This window comes from Ammodytes marinus (genome assembly GCF_949987685.1).
Source record: "Ammodytes marinus genome assembly, chromosome: 20".
In the NCBI taxonomy this organism is placed as follows: domain Eukaryota; kingdom Metazoa; phylum Chordata; class Actinopteri; order Uranoscopiformes; family Ammodytidae; genus Ammodytes; species Ammodytes marinus.
In genome coordinates, this window is record NC_137224.1 from 16172222 (window position 1) to 16192256 (window position 20035).

Sequence of the window (20035 nt, forward strand, 5' to 3'; positions counted from 1 at the left end):
CAAGTTCTTATACAACGTACCTCTAATGTCTATGATTTAGCTGTCAGCAACACCATTTTGCTCTGTGTAATATTAAGGTGGCCCTCCTCATGTCATATGGATCTCAGATGGTCCTTCACAGTTTGAGGCATTCAAAGTGTATTCAGCAGATGAAGATGAAGTCATAGAGCAACTTGGCGTGTATACACTCGTACAACAAGCTTTAAGTTCCCCCGAGGGTGTCCCACCTAAAATCTCTTAAAATACAGCTTGACATTTAGACTTGACTACACAGTTCTACTTTGGCACCGACACAATCTATTACATTCATACATTTCTTCATTTTCTTTCCAGGCAATGCTGGAAAAGAATTTCGAGTTAGGAAGCGATAAAACTAAAAACAAAATGTGCTAACGGTTTACTTCCAGTCGTGTTCTAAAACAAAGCAACCAAGCAAATGTTCTACTGTGTGTAGACAACACTATGAATTGTTTACTTCAACAGATTGTCTACTGTTTAGACAGTCTGCTATTGAGTGTCCTTATCCTCCTCTGCATGTCTGAAATAGATTTTCACGTCTAGATAAAAAACAAGACATCAGTCAAGGTAAATACACAGAACAACACCATGATTGTATGGTTGCTCCCCTATGAGGGAGAATCATCTGAAATGCTTCCATTGTTTTTCTATCCGTTATCATGCCGATCTCTCTCAGATGTTGTGGAAGCACAAACGGGATTGTTAAAATGTTCGTAGTTAAGATCTTGAGTTTAGTCCCTGGAAATATCTCCTTGAAAAAGGGGGATTAAGATATTTAGTCTGGTACCATCATGTCCCTCAGGCCTTTCAGTAGCATTACCATCCAGAATAATGTGAGCAATACTAAATGGATATTGTGTCTGTATGTGGTTTGATTTGCAGTCGCTCCGGTGTGATTGAGAAGTTGGAGGCCTTGGAGCTGGAGAATCCAGAGAAAATGGAGGTGGAGGAGTCGGGGAGGAGTGGAGCCAGACAGGGCCGAAGTGAGCACAGACGCTTCCACAGAGAGGTAACGTGTGTTTGTGTGCGTGCGTGCGTGCGTGCGTGCGTGTGTGCGTGCGTGTGTGTGTGTGTGTGCGTCCAACTATTTTTGAGAGAACCAATTTGAGTGTTAGACCTTATGCGTCACAACATTTTTGGAAAATGAGGACATTTCGTCCAGTTCTGACTTTTGGACAGTCCTTTTAATGCTGTTTAAGGGTTAAGACTACGTTTAAAGTTCAGGTATGAATAAGGTTTACGTTAGGGTTTTTGTAAGGGTTGGGGTTAGGCATTTAGTTTTGATGGTTAGGGTAAGAGTAAGGGGGCTAGGAAATGCATTATGACAATGAATGTCCTCACAAGTATAGCCGTACAAACCTGTGGGTGTGTGCATATTTGATTCAACAGTGCCAACATTGTGCAGCCGTTTACAATAGATACGGTGAGACTTGTAAACAGCAACTCTTAAACAACATCACATGGCAGAACAGATGTGAGCTCGGGATTGGACCTGTCGGCATGTTTTTTTTTCTTCTTTCTTTTTCCTGCCCCAGCCCTTCCCCCCCTCCCCCTCTTGTATCTTTCCCCTTCACCCTAGCCCTCTTCCCTCCATCTCTCTCTGTCCTGTCTTTGTTTTGGTTGGAGGTCAGAGGTCGGCAGTGTGCTCTGTATTCATTTCCAGTTTCCATTCTGTGGTGGGATTCCCCTGGCGATTACGCTTCCCTTTCCCAGCCCCGGTCGGCCCTCTGCGCTCGGCCAGAACCGCTCAAAACCAAGCAACACTTAGGAACACACAGACCCAACACACTGATACACACAGTCACAGTCACACACTGCGTGTTATTGTATAAGCTAAGATCTTTGTCAGTCATGCATGGATGGATGAAAACATTGCATAGATGTGCAGATAAAGATGAAAGCTTGAGTTACAGTATGTTATTCATGCTGACACTTTTAAGATAGACACAGTTTCAAAGTTGGTAATGTCAGCCTCACACTATCAGTGTGTTTTCAGTGACCACGTTGACATGCACAGCAATACTCCGATACGAACCCGGTTAAGTTCAAGGACGGGAATTAATGGCGGAAAAGAACTCGCTAGCCTAGCGTAACACTACTAGTGAAGGTCGCTGGTCTATTCAGAAAGAATATGCTGGTTAACATGTACACGGGAATATTCCCATAGCTGCTGCTGATGTAAACACCTTGTTTGGATTATTGTCTTAACCAGAATATGGACCTTAATCAGAATTTGCTGTGCATGTAAACATGGTCAGTGAGTTTTCATTGTCTTCAGGTTCAGGTGTGTAGACGCTGGTTTGACAAAGAGGTAGCGGTTGTACCAAACAAATGGGATCTTGCACAACATCAAAGAAAGACGGTGGGAAAGTGTTCCTGTGTTGATGTGTGTGTGTGTGTTTTCAGGAGCAGAGGCATGACGCGGGTCAGGCTCTGGATTTCCCCTCCACTCTGCCTCCTCTGAGGAGAGCCAAGTCCCTGGACAGGAGGACCACGGAGTCCGTCATGACGGTGAGTGTTTACTCTTCTCATCTCTTCAGTCATGAAGCTCCTATATAAACACACTGACTCATCCACAATGTTCTTACAGAGGAAATGACTTCTCATCCGACCACATTGTGTTTGTCTTAACCAGTAGATTATGTTATCCATCTTGTTTATACATTGGCAGGACTCATGAAAGCTGCTTTGGGCAAGCTAGATTTGACTTGTGTGAAACACTATATTACTCTGTGTGTGTGTGTGTGTGTGTGTGTGTGTGTGTGTGTGTGTGTGTGTGTGTGTGTGTGTGTGTGTGTGTGTGTGTGTGTGTGTGTGTGTGTGTGTGTGTGTGTGTGTGTGTGTGTGTGTGTGTGTGTGTGTGTGTGTGTGTGTGTGTGTGTGTGTGTGTGTGTGTGTGTGTGTGTGTGTGTGTGTGTGTGTGTGTGTTAGTCTCTAGGGGCCAGCAAATGATTAAAATCAGCTTGAAGATGCATAGCCATAATCATATCACTAGACTTTACATTTCCTATGGATAAAGTGCTTCATTGTTAATTTTCACATTAAGTTTAGTTAGCGATTCCGCAACCTGTCTGTGCTGTGTCGGCTGAAAATAAATCTGGTGTGCACACAGTACAGACAGGTAGGTAGCGGATCTTTTTTTAATATTTATTCTGTATATGCTTTGAAAATGTAAGATACAGTATTTTGTTAATTAAGATAAAAGCAATGCATTCCACAATCCTTCTAGAAAACCTTCACCTAAGCTACAAACAAACCAATGAACTTTTAGAGTAGATTCTTAGAAAGGGCAAGACGCAGTTGATCCAGCTGCTGATGAGGTTTTGGGTTCATATTTGATCGGATTATTTTCACATTAAGCAACACTTGTAATGTTGAGATTGTGTCTGAAGGTTGCTGTGTTTCAGTGTGTCTCCCACACAAAGCCTCTCCTGTTCTGCTAAGCTGACTGATCCAGGGTCAGCACCAGTGCCAGGTCTGGAGCTGTGTGGACAGAGAGGTCGCTGGGTTGTTGTTGTTGGGGCTGGGAGGCCAGATTTGGTTAGGTAACAGAGTTAGGAGTATTAAAAAATACTGATCCAACAGCATGGCAGCTCCGCTTGGAAAACATATATTCCTCGATCTACTGGCGTAAGTTTAATAAAGGGAGGGAGCGGAGAATTTGTTTGTGCTGCAGTATTCGAGCTTCGAACTTCAAAATCAGTGAATATCTCCTCACGATCACCTAGCTGTCCGTATTGTGTGTCTGCTGAAAATAAAATCTGGTCATAATACACAGCCTATGCTCTGTAAAAGGGTATGTAAACAAAGGGGCTCCACCGTAGCTAGCAAACATTGTTTACAGAGCCTATGCTGTAAACTGGAACTATGAGTATCAATCTAATTCAAATTGCAAAAGAAGTGTATGACTTCTATCATAGTTAAAATGCCTTTTTCCTAATATTTCTTTGGCCATGTTGTGGTGGTTCGAGGGTGTGGATGTTGTCCGCCAAACCTCCATGCTGCTGGGAGTAGCACAGCCCCTCCTCCCCCTCTCCTCTCCAGGTTATACCCAACACTCTGTGTGTATTCATGGCACCCGTTCTGTGCTCTATGTGTTGTTATATTTATGTTGGCTGATGAAATGAGACAGGTGTTTGTCTGTCTGTGTGTCTGAAAGCGTGTGTATATCACAGCCTAGCACTGCTTCCTGAGGTCACCATGCACATGTGTGTTTCTTCCACTGTGTGGGCTCACAACAGTATTGAGCACTGGGTTGTGCATCCTGAGCTGGACTAGCACAGACCGCCAACAAATCTGTCAGAAGTTGCCCCTGACCAGTGACCCCATCTCATATCATCATATTTAATTTGTCTGATCCATTGGTAGGGTCAACTTCTGCCCTCAGTTGCCTAAGTGGGCTTGTGTTACTGCTGTGTCTAATTATGTAACATTGACAATGTCATTTTGAAATAATTGAAATCCTGAAAATATCATTTAGGAATTCTTTAGCACCATTTTTTGGGTGAAGTTATAATCAGTTTTATTTTGTTATATTTGAAGGTAAGTGCTTGTAATCTACTCAAAAAGATAAACATGGTTTGTATTTATATTTGACTTCTTCTGAGGTCATTGTTGTGCATGTTGAACATGTTGACATCTGAAGATAGTCTCCTACTATCTTCCACAAGCTTTCCTCATATTCTTTCCTTTTTGTCTTTTTGTTTCTAGCCGGATTTACTGAACTTCAAGAAGGGTTGGATGGTGAGGCTGGATGAGCAAGGCCAGGTACTTTATGAGCTGTTAATCTGCTGTAAATTGAGTTTGTAAAAAAATATCAAATAAAAGTGGCAAAGTTGTTTTATAAAGTTCAAATTATGTTTGTGTATGCTGTTCTAGGGGTGGGGGGATCTACATTGTGAGCTATTTGCACTGAATTGGAAATTATGATATTTATTAAAAAAAATACACTGAATTACAAGGGTGTCGAATGAGTGCGATAAGAGCATTAAAATGTGAAAAGATAATGGGGCAAAAATAAATGATTGGACATTTAGAATAGATAAAAATGTGCGATTAATCGCGAGTTAACTATGACATTAATGCGATTAATCGCGATTAAATATTTGAATCCTTTGACAGCACTAATAAAAACAAAAGTAAAACCCAAATTGAAAGAATATTGTTAGTTCAGTAAATAAAGAAACATTGTTGGTATTTATACGGTGCTATGAAAAAGATAGGAGTTCAAATAGCATCTGAACTGTCCGACTGAAGCACTCTATGCCTTTAGCGGCAGTGGCGAAGTGGGTAGGGAGATCGCCTCTGGAGTGCAGGGTCGGAGGTTCGATCCCCCGTCTCCCCGCCACATGTCGAAGTGTCCCTGAGCAAGACACTGAACCCCAAATTGCTCCCGATGGTTCAGAGAGCGCCTTGCATGGCAGCAACTGCCATCGGTGTATGAATGGGTGAATGTGGTAAGAAATGTAAAGCGCTTTGGGGCTGAGAAAATCGGCTAGAAGGCGCTATATAAGTCAAGTCCATTTACCATTTAGCATTCTATGGCCTTTAAAATGGTGTGGTCATACTTTGATGTCGTATCTTAAATGGACTGAAAAAACAAAGGGGGAGCCTGAAGCTTTAAAATACATCTTTGTTTGACGTACACTCTGCCATCATAGAGCAGGTTTTAAGCAACCGAGCAGCTTCTTACCATTTTTGTCTTCTTTTTCTCCTGTCCATGTTGCAGTGGAAGAAATACTGGTTTGTTTTGACGGATCACAGCCTGCGATACTACAAGGATTCTATTGCAGAGGAGGTGAGCTCATTGCTTTAATTTGAATACTTATCGCATGTTGTAATGTCCACGACTGTTGTAACCCTTTGTCTTCTCTTTGTGATCCCTCAGGCCTCCGACCTGGACGGTGAGATTGACCTGTCTACTTGCTACAACGTCACTGAATACCAGGCTCAACGCAACTATGGCTTCCAAATACATGTAAGAGGCTTCTCATGAAGGACAAATGTTTTGACTATAAAACTTTATTGGATTTCAATTAGACGTGTGCAGTATAATTCCTATTTCTTGGGTCACAGTGTTTAATTCACGATGCTTTGAAATGTTTAGACCCAGGAGGGAGTGCACACTCTGTCGGCCATGACGGCTGGAATACGAAGGAACTGGATCCAGGCAGTCATGAAGAACGTCAGACCCTCCACTGCCCCTGATGTGGCAAGGTGGGTACAACCAGGCCAGCACTTCTGCACACATTTTCCAAGGAATTTCTATACATTCTAAAATAAATGTCACTACTTTTACTCCAGCAAAAATGTACAAGGTAAAATGAGGGGGGGAGGCTAAGGCCAGATTGGACATTTGATGTTGAAACATTTTGAAACTAACTTCTCTGCCTTTTTTCCACTCCCTTTCAGCTCCACCGAGGATCACGGCTCCTTCGGTCCTTTGGAGGGTCTGGTGAGGCCGGACGTGGCCCGAGACTCCCTCTCCTCGGGGGCCTCGTCCGTTGAAAGAGAAGCCGGTTCGGGCGTCGTAAAGAGCCGGGCGCGCGAACGTAGGAGGGAAGGCCGCTCCAAGACCTTCGACTGGGCAGAGTTCAGACCCATCGCCCAGGCTCTGGCTCAGCAGAGGGCCAAGGAGGCCGAGTGTCTGCAGGCCGACCTGGGGGAGCTGGACCGCAACAGGAGGAGAGAGGAGAGACGCAAGAGGTATGAGTCCACCACCAGCTCATCGGGGGAACATGCTGTGGATGGAGGCAGGACGGACCGTGAGAGTGGAGAGGGAGTCGCACAAACGCATTCATTAGCTCCCAAGTCTTTAGAAAAGCAGCAGAGGGTGGAGGAGGTGATCGAACAACACTGGCAACAGGTGGAGAGCACGCCCTTACGGGACGAAAGGAGGGTGCCTCTGCCCACCACACTGCAATCCAGAGAGACTGCACAGCTGGAGCAGCTACTGGACAATTACAAACAAGGGGTATGTGTAGTGGAGAATAAAAATAGTTTTTTTTCTCAAATCTAACCAGTAAATATCTTATTTAGATTATTAGGGAACCACAGCAAGCTACAAACCACGGGAAGAATACGCTCTACAATATGGTATTAAGTATTGTAATAGTTGCTATCTGTACAGCTCTGCAGTTGCCCATAGCTTCAAAGACTGACAGTACGACCTGCTTCACAGCTCTAAATCCTGCAGGTGACAATCCAGCTGTCTGTCATTTACAAGTGAAAGCTGCTTCTCTTCTCAACTTTTACTTTCACCAGGTTGTTAAGACACTGTTAGTTATGTGAGTGTGAAAAAAAAATGCCCTCTCAAATCCTGATTTGGATATTAAAACAGTTTATTGTTCAGGCCTAAAACCCACCGGTGACTACACCTAATTCATCTCACATTTGTCAAAACACACCTTTTAAGCTTTGTGTTCTCCTGCAGATAGAGGACCTGAAGTCCCAGTTGGAGAGCTGTCACCAGCAGCTCCTCGACTCAAACAAGCACAAGCAGGGGCTGGAGCTCCAGCTGAGAACGGCCCTGGAGAGAGACACGGACATCCGCACTGGTTACATCTCTCCGGTGAGTTATTACCATCTGTGTATTCAGTGTGCAGCTGCATTGCATTATGTTAGTCCGCTATGGTGGGAAATCCTGTTGTTGATATCCTGCGTATATTGTCATTTGAGCAGTGTTTTCTCCTCCATATTGTAACATTCTCTGCATGTGGTACTCTGTTGTACTGAAGAAAAACATCATACAAACTGACATCAAAGCAACACATGGCTACAGGTGTTTGCCTCTGCATGAGTTCATTGCATGTACAAAACAGAACATTTAGATATTATAACTACATTGGCTTCTACTACTAGTTATTCTCTTATCGCTGAGTTGTACGTTTGTATTCTGAACTCATGCCAGCAGTAACTTCAGTATTGCGTTGTTTTTGGGCAAAGGAACTCAAGTTTTGTGGTTGCTGATGTGACTTTGAGGATTGTTTCACTCTAAATGAAAACAAAATTAATCATTGTTTTAACTTGACTGCTAGTTATAGTTACAATATTTCTATTCCCCCTAATCAGTTAAAACATTTTTTTTTTGGAAAGATAGATTACCTATTCAACCTCAGAGAAGCATAAAACACGAAAAAACGTGCATGAAAAACAGGTTGTCCGAAAAAACACTTCACAACAATAATTTACAACTTTCAACCATTCCCCCTCTAATATGCATACAAATCCAAATATTAAATTTAACATAAAAGACTCAAATCATAAAGAAATTGAAATTTGTGTTACTGGCCAATTTCCATAGAATAAATAAAATCATTTGTTTTAAAATCACTATTTGATTATATCAGTTCCAGATTATTTTGGTAACATTTAATTTTTAGTATTATCATTTCCAGAACATAACTAAAGATTCTTTATTGCTTATTTTTTTCATTCAGATTTAGTGATAATGTAATCCTCCTTAGTCACTGGCACTATAGCTCTACTCACTGAAATGGTTGGCTCTAAATGTATGAATAATAACCTCTTGGCTTGTTATCTAATTATTTGCATGGATGTCAGATTCTCATTTTCTATTAACTGCTGACTACAGACCATCCAATTGTTATGTTTGGTTAACAAATATTGTATGTAGCTATGTAATAGCATAAATAAGTGAAGTTTGATGAATTTCTGTGCTTGTGTGTCGATGTGAGGCTGAATGGTTACTTAAATAGACTATTCAGTTTGAGTGAAAGTCAGGCACTGCTTTTGTATTGAAATGATAGTGTATGCAGTGTTTTGTGTTGCTTTTTGTTTTGGAAATGAAACACTTAAGTCACTTGCAGTTAATTATGAAGAGAGCTTGAAAATATATTAGATTTTATTAGTATAATACAATTCACTATCTCCATTCAGAAAATAATTGCTTTGATGCAAGACATGAGCTTGGACCAGAGAACCTCAGAAATGTGTTTGTAGGAACCGGTATGCCCTCCATCCTTGAGTAAGCCATCTAGCTGAAACTAATATTGCATTACTTACCACATTAGGTAACTTTTAACCATCTAATATGCATGCTATGTTGTAATTAACTAACCCTGGCCATTTAATCTCTTTCCTATGCTTCGAATTGACACCACTTAAACCAAAGTGAATTTTGATTTTTTTTGTATCACTGTTAATTCACCTAATTTGGGATTATCATGTGGGAAAGCTAATTGTAATTTCACTTTTGAATAAGAATTAGAGGGCAATGGTTTTTAATTAACGCTGAAAATGATTAGCAAGCTTTGTGTCACCCCTGCTGTGTGTTAACCAAATGTTTGGTCCCCTTTTCCAAGCTCGAGCCCCCTTTGGGTCTGGAGGCTGATGTGGAGCCCCAGACGAAGAGGCCTGAACTGGTTAGTTCTCAAGCACAGAGTTTAACAAAGAAGTACCAGGAGACCAAAGAGCTCCTGAAGCTGCAAGAGCTGAAAAAGCGCAATATGCAGGCACAGCTTGGCCTCTCGCTTTCTCACCTCCCCATCACGGACCCTTACTTTCCTGAACCCCCAAAACCATTCGTTCTGGAAGGCCCTCCTGTTGAACCTGTCCAAAAAACTGTTAGCTTCTTGCTCCAGGACAGTGCCGAGGCCATTCAAGAACTGGAAGACTTGATAACTGATAAACCTTTGACCCTGAAGCTACTGGCACAATTATTGAGGTCCCATAGTTGTAATCAAGAGACGGCAGAAAAATATCAGCTTCACATGCTCTTGGAGACCTGGAAGTACCAGCAAGAGATCGAAAATGAAACATTAAAAAAGAGTCTAGCCAGGGCAGGAGAAAGCATTCGTGAATACGAATCCCGTCTTCTAACTATTGAGGATTTAGTGGGGAAGGTTCAGAAGCAAAGTTCTGAAAGCCTGAAGAGCCCCTACTGCCCCCTCTCAGAAATTAAAAACCATCCGGAGACAAGCGAGATGGCAATTGGGATGCTCTCTCAGAGGGTTGAACTTTTAACCAGTGAAAACGGGGCATTGAAACAACGATGCCAGGAGATAGTAAACCAGCTGACTGAGGCTGACAGAGAAATAGACAGACTCAAAGCAGAGCTGATCAGCCAGCAGGGTGGCAAACAGCATCATCTGGTCCTGGAAGAGCTGAAAAGAGTGAAGGCTGAACTGGCCGAAAACCAGGCCAGTGCTATAGACAGAGAGTATTATGAGAGGGAGCTGAATGAGAAATCCATGAGGCTTCATGAAGCTCTGGTTACATTGGAGGAGCTTGGCAACACCCTTAAAGACACTGAGAAGAAGCTGCAGTTGAAAGAGGCCACCCTGAAAGGTCTGGGCTTTAGACCAGATTATGAGGATGAGGAGTTGCACTCGGAGAAAGGGCAACTCAAAGAGCTACTTGAAGCCGCCCAAGCAAAGTTATATGAGGCGGAGGCAAACCTTCAGTCTACAGGGCATCGCTGTTTGGAGCTTGAAGCCAAGAACAAGGAACTTATCACACTAAACCAGGAATCTGAAAGAGTCAGTAGGGAGAAGCTACGAGAAGCAGAAAATGAAATAAGAATGCTGCGAGCGAAGTTGGAGATGAAGACGAGTAGAAACGAGGAGACAGTTAGAAAGTGTGTAGATGCCGGAGAAAAGCAGGTTGAGAATAAAGGATTTACAAAGCAAGTAGTAGAAGAGATTGAGATGATGTCAGTTGGGATTAGTCAGGTTTTAGAGATGTTAGCAAAGGTAGATGTAAATGTAGAGAAAATGTTTAGTGATTTAAAAAGCACTTTATTTGATTCTTCGAAAGGAGAGCCACTCAGCTTGAGTCAGAAAGACATTAAGTTGGTAATAGAGGGAGAGTTCTGGAGCCAACTGTTGGGTACATCAGAGAAAGATGGACACAGCTGTGGAAGAGGTGTAGCAGAACAGATGATGGCACAGAAGCGCTTGATGCTCTTCATTAGGAGGATTTGTCCACAGAGTGAGGAAGTGACAGAGTCAGATTTGGCAGCAATGTACAGATGGCTTGACAATGAATCATATGCGTTGATTCTTAAAGAGTTAACAGAGATCTTGGAAGCAAAGGCAAACGTTTTGAAGCAGATTGCGTCCAGTGTGAAGTTGGCCAAGGATGAGAAGCTTGTGTCTTTGGCTCTAGCAAGCTTTAGTTTTGGTGAACAGAAACAGTCATCTGAATATCTTTGTGAGGCCTTTAAAGAAGCCTACATGTATTATGTGATCACTAGATTTAAAGTACAACATGAGAAGGATCTAAAGCAAAGGCAGGCAGAAGTTCAGATTGGTAGCTTGGATTGTCCAAATTGTCCTAAATTGAGGGAAGCCACTAGACATCTTGAGTCCAAGCTCGCAGATCTTCAAAGTCAACTCTGTGAAGATTCTTTGAAAACCACCACAGGGCCACAGGCTTTGATCCAGTTAAAAGGAGAGCCTATAGACTCACTCGACAAGAACATTGAGCTTCACGACATGGTAGCCAGGCATACGAATGAACTACGAGAGGTCAAAGAAAGCTACGAGCAGAAGTTGAGGCAGGAAAACGCTAAGGCCAGCGAGATGCTGCGACTCTGCTCAGAAGAAAACGTGAAAGAAATCCACTCGCTGACCAACTGCATGGAGAACCTGAAGAAGCAGCACGAGATGGAGAGGACGGACCTCACACAAAGGTTTGACCGGGAAATGGAAGAGCTGAGAAGCATGATGAGCCCGGCAAACACAGACCATATCTTGACTGACCAGAGTGGACCAACACATCACGCCTCGTCTCAAACGTCCGTCCTGAAGGAGCGCATTCAAGAACTGGTCGCCCAAGTCTCAGTCATGACCCAGGAGATGAGACGACGCGAAGAGCAGGGAGACAATACGACTCTGCGCCTGAAATTCGAGAAGGACCTGGAACACCTGAAGGTGGAAGCGCTCCTTGCCGTCGTCCATCTGTGATGCCTTGTGTTCCTTTGTGGCATTCCCAGATCCCCCCCTTCCTTTCCCATCTCCTACCCCCTCTCGCCCCCAACCTTGCCCACTCTCTCGCTCTTTGTTCCGTAAACCACTTTTCTTCTGTGTTGCATGCAAACTAACCTCCTGTAGATTTATGCGATCATTGATGTTGCAGTAGTGGTATACTGAGGAACCCATTTTGAAGTTTGATCACCATCAGTTATGAGTAATTCATGGCTTATTAGATAAGCAATAAAAAAGGCATCATTCTTCCCCACTCCCACAACATAAAGGCCTCTTGTCCTCTGAAATGAGTTCCTCTGGTTGTAGTTCAATGTGCTTATTATTCTAACCCTTTGGCTCAGCTATGCCATATTTGGCATTGTTAAGGGCAAAGAGTTTACCCTGTTTTGAAAGCTTTTGAATTTAGGATTATTTGGAATCAAAATAACCAATTATCATTTAAAATTATTTTGGCTATGAGCTAAATTTGTATGGGTCTGATCTCTTTTCCTTTGGCTGTTTCTACTAACAGTTATCCATTTTAGATTATACTTTCTCTGAATAACAGCTAATGACATTATATTTAAATGATTTGACTTAGTAAAGTAATTAAATCACCTCAAGGTTTACCTATCCCTTTTTTAGGGCTCACAACATCTCACTGTCTCCAGCATCGCAAGGAGTTGTTGGCACAATTGTGATGACTTGACCCAAATATGGAACTTTTGTCAAGAGATAAGAAGTGGCAAATTATAGAAAACCTCCAGGCAAACTGAGCCAATGACTTGATTCACTGGTAGAGACAGTGCAATGTGCTTGAAAGCTCTGGAAAAAGCTGGACAGCAAAACTTATTCTGTGCTGTGTATGCTTGGGATTTGTTATTGTAATAAAGAGTCAGTTTATCCTTTTAACTCAAATACATCATATACCTTAATGCTGGAAATGGCCAAGCAGATGGTTTTGGTTTAATTTATTTGTTTGCCCAATACAATAGGGTAAAGTGTGTGCTGCTCAAGGCACCCAGGAAATGGAAAAAGGTTCGGCAGAAGTGTCTCTCCATAAACAGTGTCAAAGTTGCTCAGTCATGATAAACCACAGACCCGGTTATAGTTTTACAACACTTCCAACTTTTGCTGAAACATACTTCCTAATGAGAACGGCAACAACATTGTCTGTGGAAAAGCATGGTGCGGTTAGGATTGCAGTTTTCAAATGTACTATTTTAATGCTAGGAACAAGTTCACCACCATTTTATTTGGGTAGTTGTATAAATAAAATCCAGCAGTGTGGATCTCAAATTCTCTACAAATCAGACTAAAACTGCATCCTCATATGTTTGTAAGTCTCAGTACTTGAGACATGAATGTGTAAAGATGGATCACATACTGTATACACAGTATGTACTTTGTAATGTTGCATTGTATTTGTACGTTTGCAGCTAGCTGATTATGAGATTGTAAGGGCATAATGAAGAAATGTCTGGAGTCCAGGAAGGTATCCACTATCCAAGCATTCAAACTGAGAAATTACAATGTTTGAAAAAGATTCACAAAATTAAGTTTAGAACTAAGCATCACCGACAGTCAGCAAGAGTCCTCGTCAGTTTGGTCTTAATAAGACATTGTGTTTACTGTGTGACACAATCAGATCTGTACTTTTAAACGTTTGAAAAGTGAGTTTTACCTGCTGTGGTTTAGTGTAAGACAGTATGTTGGATGGATACTCAGTTAGTCAGCTTATCCCTTAGCCAACTAAATACTCTGCAGTGTCTGAGCAGTGAGTTGTCTATGCCCTCGCCGTGACCCATTATATATTTACACGCAAGAAACATAGCCTGACATGCTTCTAAATAAAGCTTTGTGCTGGGGTCTGATGTCAGAGCAGGAAGTTTATGTTTGCTCTGTGGGGGAGACTTTCAGCCTCTCACAGTGGGTTCCTGGGTCTCAGAGCTCCCGAGGGGGGGTTGATCCCTGTGAAAACACACCGGACCTCCATTTCCCCTTGTTTGGCTGGAGTTAGATTGAGGCAGAGAGAGGCAACGTAGGCCGGGGCAGCACCGCCACCGACTGAGTCCCCCAGATTAGTGGCAGTGAATAGAGAACGGAAGCCGGTTCAGGTTTTTCATTTGGGCCATTGAAATCCCTTCTTGTGGAAAACTTGCACCGTAGTTATAATGGCACTGTAGTGGCTTACTATAAAAGAGTGTTGATGAGGAATATTTTCCACTCTCCCTTTCGCCATACCACCAACAAAAGGTGCTTATTTGGCCTAACAAATGCCATAAGCTTAAAATACATTTAAAGATGGATTCAGCATTTCTGGAGAATGCTTGTTATCGAAATCAGCAAATCGCTCCTCACGATCCACTACCTGTCAGTACTGTGTGTGTGTGCTGAAGTACAATCCAGTGTTAGAACACAGTCTTTGTTTAAATACCAGTTTACTGAGCCTAGGCTTTGTATTAATGCCAGTTCACAAACAGTATGTGCAGTTAGCGGATAATGAGGAGATTTTCCCTCATTTTGACCTAGTGATTTTGACAACAAGCTCTCTATAATCGCTGACTTCACCTTTTTAGCTGCAGTGTCGCAGACCCCTAATACAAATACATGCTACTATGAGCTTACTTTAGCATAAGGACTTTCTAAACATCATCAGTGGTTGTTTTGCTGTGGATAGGAAATGGCAACATATCCTCTCTCACACACTCCCTCCTCTCTCATTGTCTATGCATTCCTTCAGTGTGTATTGTGTATCCTGTCATTTCTCTTAACCCTTTTTTGTACTCACGCAGCAGCAGGCTCAACTTGCTCCTGGCTAACAGGCTGTCGCTCGCAAGTGATTTGCTGGAAATACATAACAGTGATAATGATGATATTGACCTACTTACATTGTAGGGCCCAGGGTTTTTGTTTTTTTTGGAGCAGGTTCCAGATAAAGCGTGAACTCACACCATGTTTTGCGGTGTCATTAGGCCACCTGCGAGCGGGGCTTTACAGCCATGGAGGAGTCCCATCAGAAGGTTGTGGACGAGCTGCTGAGGAAGCACCAGAGAGAGCTGGAGAACCTGCACGAGGAGAAAGAGAGGCTGCTGGCAGAGGAGACGGCCGCCACCATCTCTGGTAAATGACAGCAAACAACAGGGGAATGTCTTTCTGCTAGGACCAGGGAAACCCACCGCTGGTCCTCAACTGTTTTTAACTTGAAGTGCTCGGAGCGCTCCGTCTTAAAATGTGGAGCCTTTAACGTCTTTTTTTTGTCAAAATCAATGAATATATACCAAACAACTACTACCTGCCTGTACTTTGAGTGTGCACAGTAAAAAAAAAAATCCAGTGTAAATACACAACCTAGGCTCTGTAAAAGAGCATGTTGCCAGCTACAGTGGCCCTCCTTTGTTTACATACACATTGTTTACATGCTGGTTAACAGAGCCTAGGCTGTGTATTAACACCATAAAGTGTCATCAAGCGTTCTCCACCTTTAATCACTAACGTGATACACATTTTCACGCAATCGATTGATCGTGCTGCCATGTTTCATCTGAGCCGACCACTGTAATGATACAATTTCAGAACAAAGTCTAAAATGTGCGCTGTACTTACCAAAGCTGTTTTTTATCTGTTCCTTTAGCCATTGAAGCGATGAAAAACGCCCACCGGTCGGAGTTGGAGAAGGAGCTGGACAAGGCTCGCAAGGCCAACAACAACACAGAAAACGCAGATATTGAGGAGTTTCGCAGACAGCACGAGTAAGTTTTTCCAATGTGAAACTGCACTATGGTCTTTACAACCTGGCTGTTTTTGAGCCAGGACTGGGAACATAAATTCTGTTCTTGAAATATGAAGCTACGGGAGCTGCATGAACAGTAGAGTCTTCAGTAGGACGATTACAGAGTTTGCCGCATGAGCATAAAAAATACTTAACATTTACAATGTAGCTCTATATGAATTCAAAACGGGTTTAAACACTATTTAGGAATAAAAACGTCCTTGTTATTAAGCGCCAAATCATAGACTTATCTGTTCTTTCATAAGAGTTACCCAGCTGTAGTTCAGATAACAGATGGTTCTTAAGAATAGGAAATATAAATATGTATTGGATCCATATCAAATTATTTTTGTATTAATGTAAATAGAAAAGAAAATATATACAGTATCTCACAAAAGTGAGTAAACCCCTCACATTTCTTCAAATATTTCATTATATCTTTTCATTGGACAACACTGAAGAAATGGCACTTTGATACAAGGTAAAGTAGTCAGTGTCCAGCTTGTATAACAATGTACATTTACTGTCCCCTCAAAACAACTCAACACACAGCCATTAATGTCTAAAGTGATGGCAACAAAAGTGAGTACACCCCTAAGTGAAAATGTCCAAATTGGGCCTAATGTGTCAATATTTTAGGCCACCATTATTTTCCAGCACTGCCTTAACCCTCTTGGGCATGGAGTTCACCAGAGCTTCACAGGTTGCCACTGGAATCCTCTTCCACCTATTCATGACGACATCACGGAGCTGGTGGATATTAGAGACCTTGTGCTCCTCCACCTTCAGTTTGAGGATGCCCCACAGATGCTCAATAGGGTTTAGGTCTGGAGACATGCTTGGCCAGTCCATAACCTTTACCCTCAGCTTCTTTAGCAATGCAGGGGTCATCTTATCATGTTGCAATACTGCCCTACACCCCTAAAATTTTGGAATTGTAGGGGTGTACTCACTTTTGTTGCCATTACTTTAGACATTAATGGCTGTGTGTCAAGTTATTTTGAGGGGACAGTAAATTTACACTGTTATACAAGCTCTACACTGACCACTTTACATTATATCAAAGTGTCATAATTTCTTCAGTGTTGTCCCATGAAAAGATATAATGAAATATTTGAAGAAATGTGAGGGGTGTACTCACTTTTGTGAGATACTGTATGTATTTCTTTATGGTATTTCCTAGACCCTCAAATATACATTGAAGTTGGCTTGGATATTTCAGTATGTGTCAGTCTGTTCTTTATCAGTGCTCTGTCAGAAGACTTAAAAAGAACATTAAGTGCCCTAGAATGGGATTTTGCAGCTGTCGCTCATCGACCTGCTGGGACATGTGTTGAGGAGCTCACCTGCCTGTCTCCTGGACGCTGTAGCACTGAACCCAGCGACATGTGTGATAAGAGCAGGTGTGGACAGTATATCAACATGCACTTCATTAAGCCGAGGGCTTTTCTTTTGGGTCTGCACTGATCCTGAAAGCTGTGTGACTCTCACCGAGGGACGACCAATCACTGGCTCTCATGTATCCACCTAAAACACAGCACCTGTCTGTCACCCTACATCTGATCCTCATTACACCTCAACAACATCTGCTCTAGACACAAATCTGTCAGGACGGTAAAGATTGACTGGTTAACTAAAGCAGCTCCTGAACATCAGGCTGTGTTTGCACTAGGGAGGGGAGTTAGTGAGGACTTGGGGCCCTAGAGAAATTATCCCAAATGCCCCAAAACATATTTCACAGGGGCAAAATCGCCCTGGTAAAATAAAAAGTGAATTTGGTTTGCAGTCTTTCAGTCCTGAACCCAAACTGTTGGCGTCAGTTCTCCTCTCTCAGCGCGTCATTGTTATGTTTCAGGGAGGAGCTGTGTTCCTTCCAGCGGGAGATCGAGGTGTTGTCGGAGCAGTATTCACAGAAGTGTCTGGAGAACGCCCACCTGGCCCAGGCACTGGAGGCCGAGAGGCAGGCCCTCAGGCAGTGTCAGAGAGAGAACCAGGAGCTCAATGCACACAACCAGGTAGGGGAGAACGGGGTAATTTGTCACATGGGTTGGATGTCACATTCGTTATATCTCGCCACCAGAGCGCGCTAGCTCTGAAATGTTGATATAAAAAAGGTCCAGAATTGGGATCAGAGGTCACATACATAGACTTCCTTGGAGTTAGACTGCTGCATTTCAGGTGAGAGGATGTTTTGTGTTTTTCATGTCAAATTCAAAATATTTTGCTTCTCAGTATTTTTCTTCTAGGCTTTTACACAATGGGTTTATAACAAAACACTTGTTACCCTCAGAAAGTGTGAAGGGTAAACTATAGTTTAGATTGTGGTTAGCAAGCTAATTAGTTGTCAGATGGTTGTTGGCCTTGATGCTAGCAAGAAATTCAAGTTGGGGTTGGTCGTCAAATTTTTTGGGGGGTTGGTTGTCACATGTTATCTCAAGGCTGCAGCCAGAAAAGGAACCCAATAACGAAAGAAATTGTCAAGCTGTATCCTCACTGACACCCCAGAGAAGGAAAGAATAGAGCAGGAAAAGGCAGCTAGCAAGCAAAAGAAAAAAGGGCAACAAAATCAAAACAACCCAGTGCATCCCAAACTAGACCAGCTGCCAAGGCTACAGAACATTATGTAGGCCTATTTGTCAACTTGACAATGCAATTAAACATTCAAATTTGGTTCTGCCTCCTTGCCTTCTTTTTAAGATTTTTCCCATTAAGATAACATTGTGACAAACAACCCCATAGTGTGTGACAACCGACCCCTTGATGGGGTTGGTTGTCACAATGTGTCAGAGTGTCTTTGATGGTAAATTACTTCTTCATTACAATAAGTTGGAAAAAAAGAGAGACACACATTTCTAGCCAACACCTTAAGCTTCAATTTAATGTAGGAATGGCTATTGACAGATGTTTTGGTGATGAGCAATTCTCACTAGAGTAAAAAGTGTGCCTACTTACCCCGTTCTCCCCAACAATACACACTGTAACACACACACAACACGCCTGTGTATATACACAGATTTACTAAGGGACACTGTTTGGAGACGTTTGGAAGCATACCTGCCATCCTCAAAAACTGCTCTATGCTTCGTGTTTGTCTCATTTATTAGGAGCTGAACAATCGTCTGGCAGCGGAGATCACCAAGATGCGTTCAATGACATCGGAGGACGGAGTTGGAGACTCAAACACAATACAGGGCAAAGAGCTCTACGAGTTAGAGGTAATGTTCAAGCAAAACAACGCTATAAACAAAGCAATGTGCTTTGCAATCCTGCGCACTTTTACACATATTACACACACACAGAGGCCCGAAATACAGACATGCAATCAGGACCCATTTATACATGCACATGCATTGATGGAGAGATGCGACCAGTCTCACAGAGACGGCGCTCTGAGCAATTTTAGGGGTTTGGTGCCTTGTTCAAGGGCACCTCGGCAGTGCCCAGGAGGTGAACTGGCACCTCTCCAGCTACCAGTCCACACTCCAATATTGGTCCGTGCTGGACTTGAACCAGTGACCCTCTGGTCTTTAGCCCAAGTCCACACAGACTGAGCTACTGCCGCCCCAAGTCAGTGATTCTGGAGAATGCTTGTTGTCAAATAAAAAAATCAGTGAATATCTCCTCCAGTCCTCAACATGTGCGCGCTGAAATAAAATCCAGTGAGGAGATATTCTCTGATTTTGACCTTTTTAAAAGTCAAAAATCTATCACTTTATCAACATATTTTTATCCTCTTTTGTCATTTGAATGTAGGTGATGCTGAGGGTGAAGGAGTCAGAGGTCCAGTACCTGAAGCAGGAAATCAACTCCCTAAAAGACGAACTCCAATCTGCCCAAAGAGTACGTTGTTTTCTCCCTCTCTGTCGAGATAGCATTACAACGTCCTTTTAACTGGGGACCTGCATTGCATTCCTGTCCTTTATCTGAACTGCCAAACAATGTGTGTGTTTTCCAGGACAAGAAGTATTCAACAGATAAGTACAAGGACATCTACACGGAGCTGAGCATCGTCAGGGCCAAAGCCGAGCGGGATCTGGGCCGGCTCAGAGACCAGCTGCAGCTGGCTCACGAAGCTCTGGGGGAGCCGTCGCTGGAAGAGTTGGAGAAAGGAGGATATGGTAGGAAGGAAGGAATACCAACACAATGTCACTTTGGGTGTGTCAGAGAAGGGAACCTTTTCTAATTTGTATTCTTATAACTGAATAAACAAACTTTCCCCAGGGTAAAATTGGATCCCTGGAACCCTGTTGAAAGATAGAAAGCTTCCTGAAAAGTAACTGTTTCACTGTTGTTGTTGTTGTTGTTGTTGTTGTTGTTT

At 42.7% G+C, this 20035-nt stretch overlaps 1 protein-coding gene across 3 annotated transcripts in view; it reads left to right on the forward strand.

The window, feature by feature from the left end:
* LOC307267050 (myosin phosphatase Rho interacting protein) overlaps nucleotides 1–20035 on the forward strand; it is a 47967-nt gene that overhangs the window by 19600 nt on the left and 8332 nt on the right. For 2 of the 3 annotated variants that reach the window (XM_080049245.1, XM_080049244.1), the window contains exons 8-22: nucleotides 901–1027; nucleotides 2425–2529; nucleotides 4729–4785; nucleotides 5747–5815; nucleotides 5906–5995; nucleotides 6125–6234; nucleotides 6430–6991; nucleotides 7451–7588; nucleotides 9342–11912; nucleotides 14921–15068; nucleotides 15580–15697; nucleotides 17573–17732; nucleotides 18822–18932; nucleotides 19471–19557; nucleotides 19673–19835. In XM_080049245.1, the coding sequence (XP_079905371.1) occupies nucleotides 901–1027; nucleotides 2425–2529; nucleotides 4729–4785; nucleotides 5747–5815; nucleotides 5906–5995; nucleotides 6125–6234; nucleotides 6430–6991; nucleotides 7451–7588; nucleotides 9342–11912; nucleotides 14921–15068; nucleotides 15580–15697; nucleotides 17573–17732; nucleotides 18822–18932; nucleotides 19471–19557; nucleotides 19673–19835 (4616 nt within the window). The remainder of the gene's footprint in view (nucleotides 1–900; nucleotides 1028–2424; nucleotides 2530–4728; nucleotides 4786–5746; nucleotides 5816–5905; nucleotides 5996–6124; nucleotides 6235–6429; nucleotides 6992–7450; nucleotides 7589–9341; nucleotides 11913–14920; nucleotides 15069–15579; nucleotides 15698–17572; nucleotides 17733–18821; nucleotides 18933–19470; nucleotides 19558–19672; nucleotides 19836–20035) is intronic. The other variant, XM_080049246.1, reaches the window with a different exon arrangement.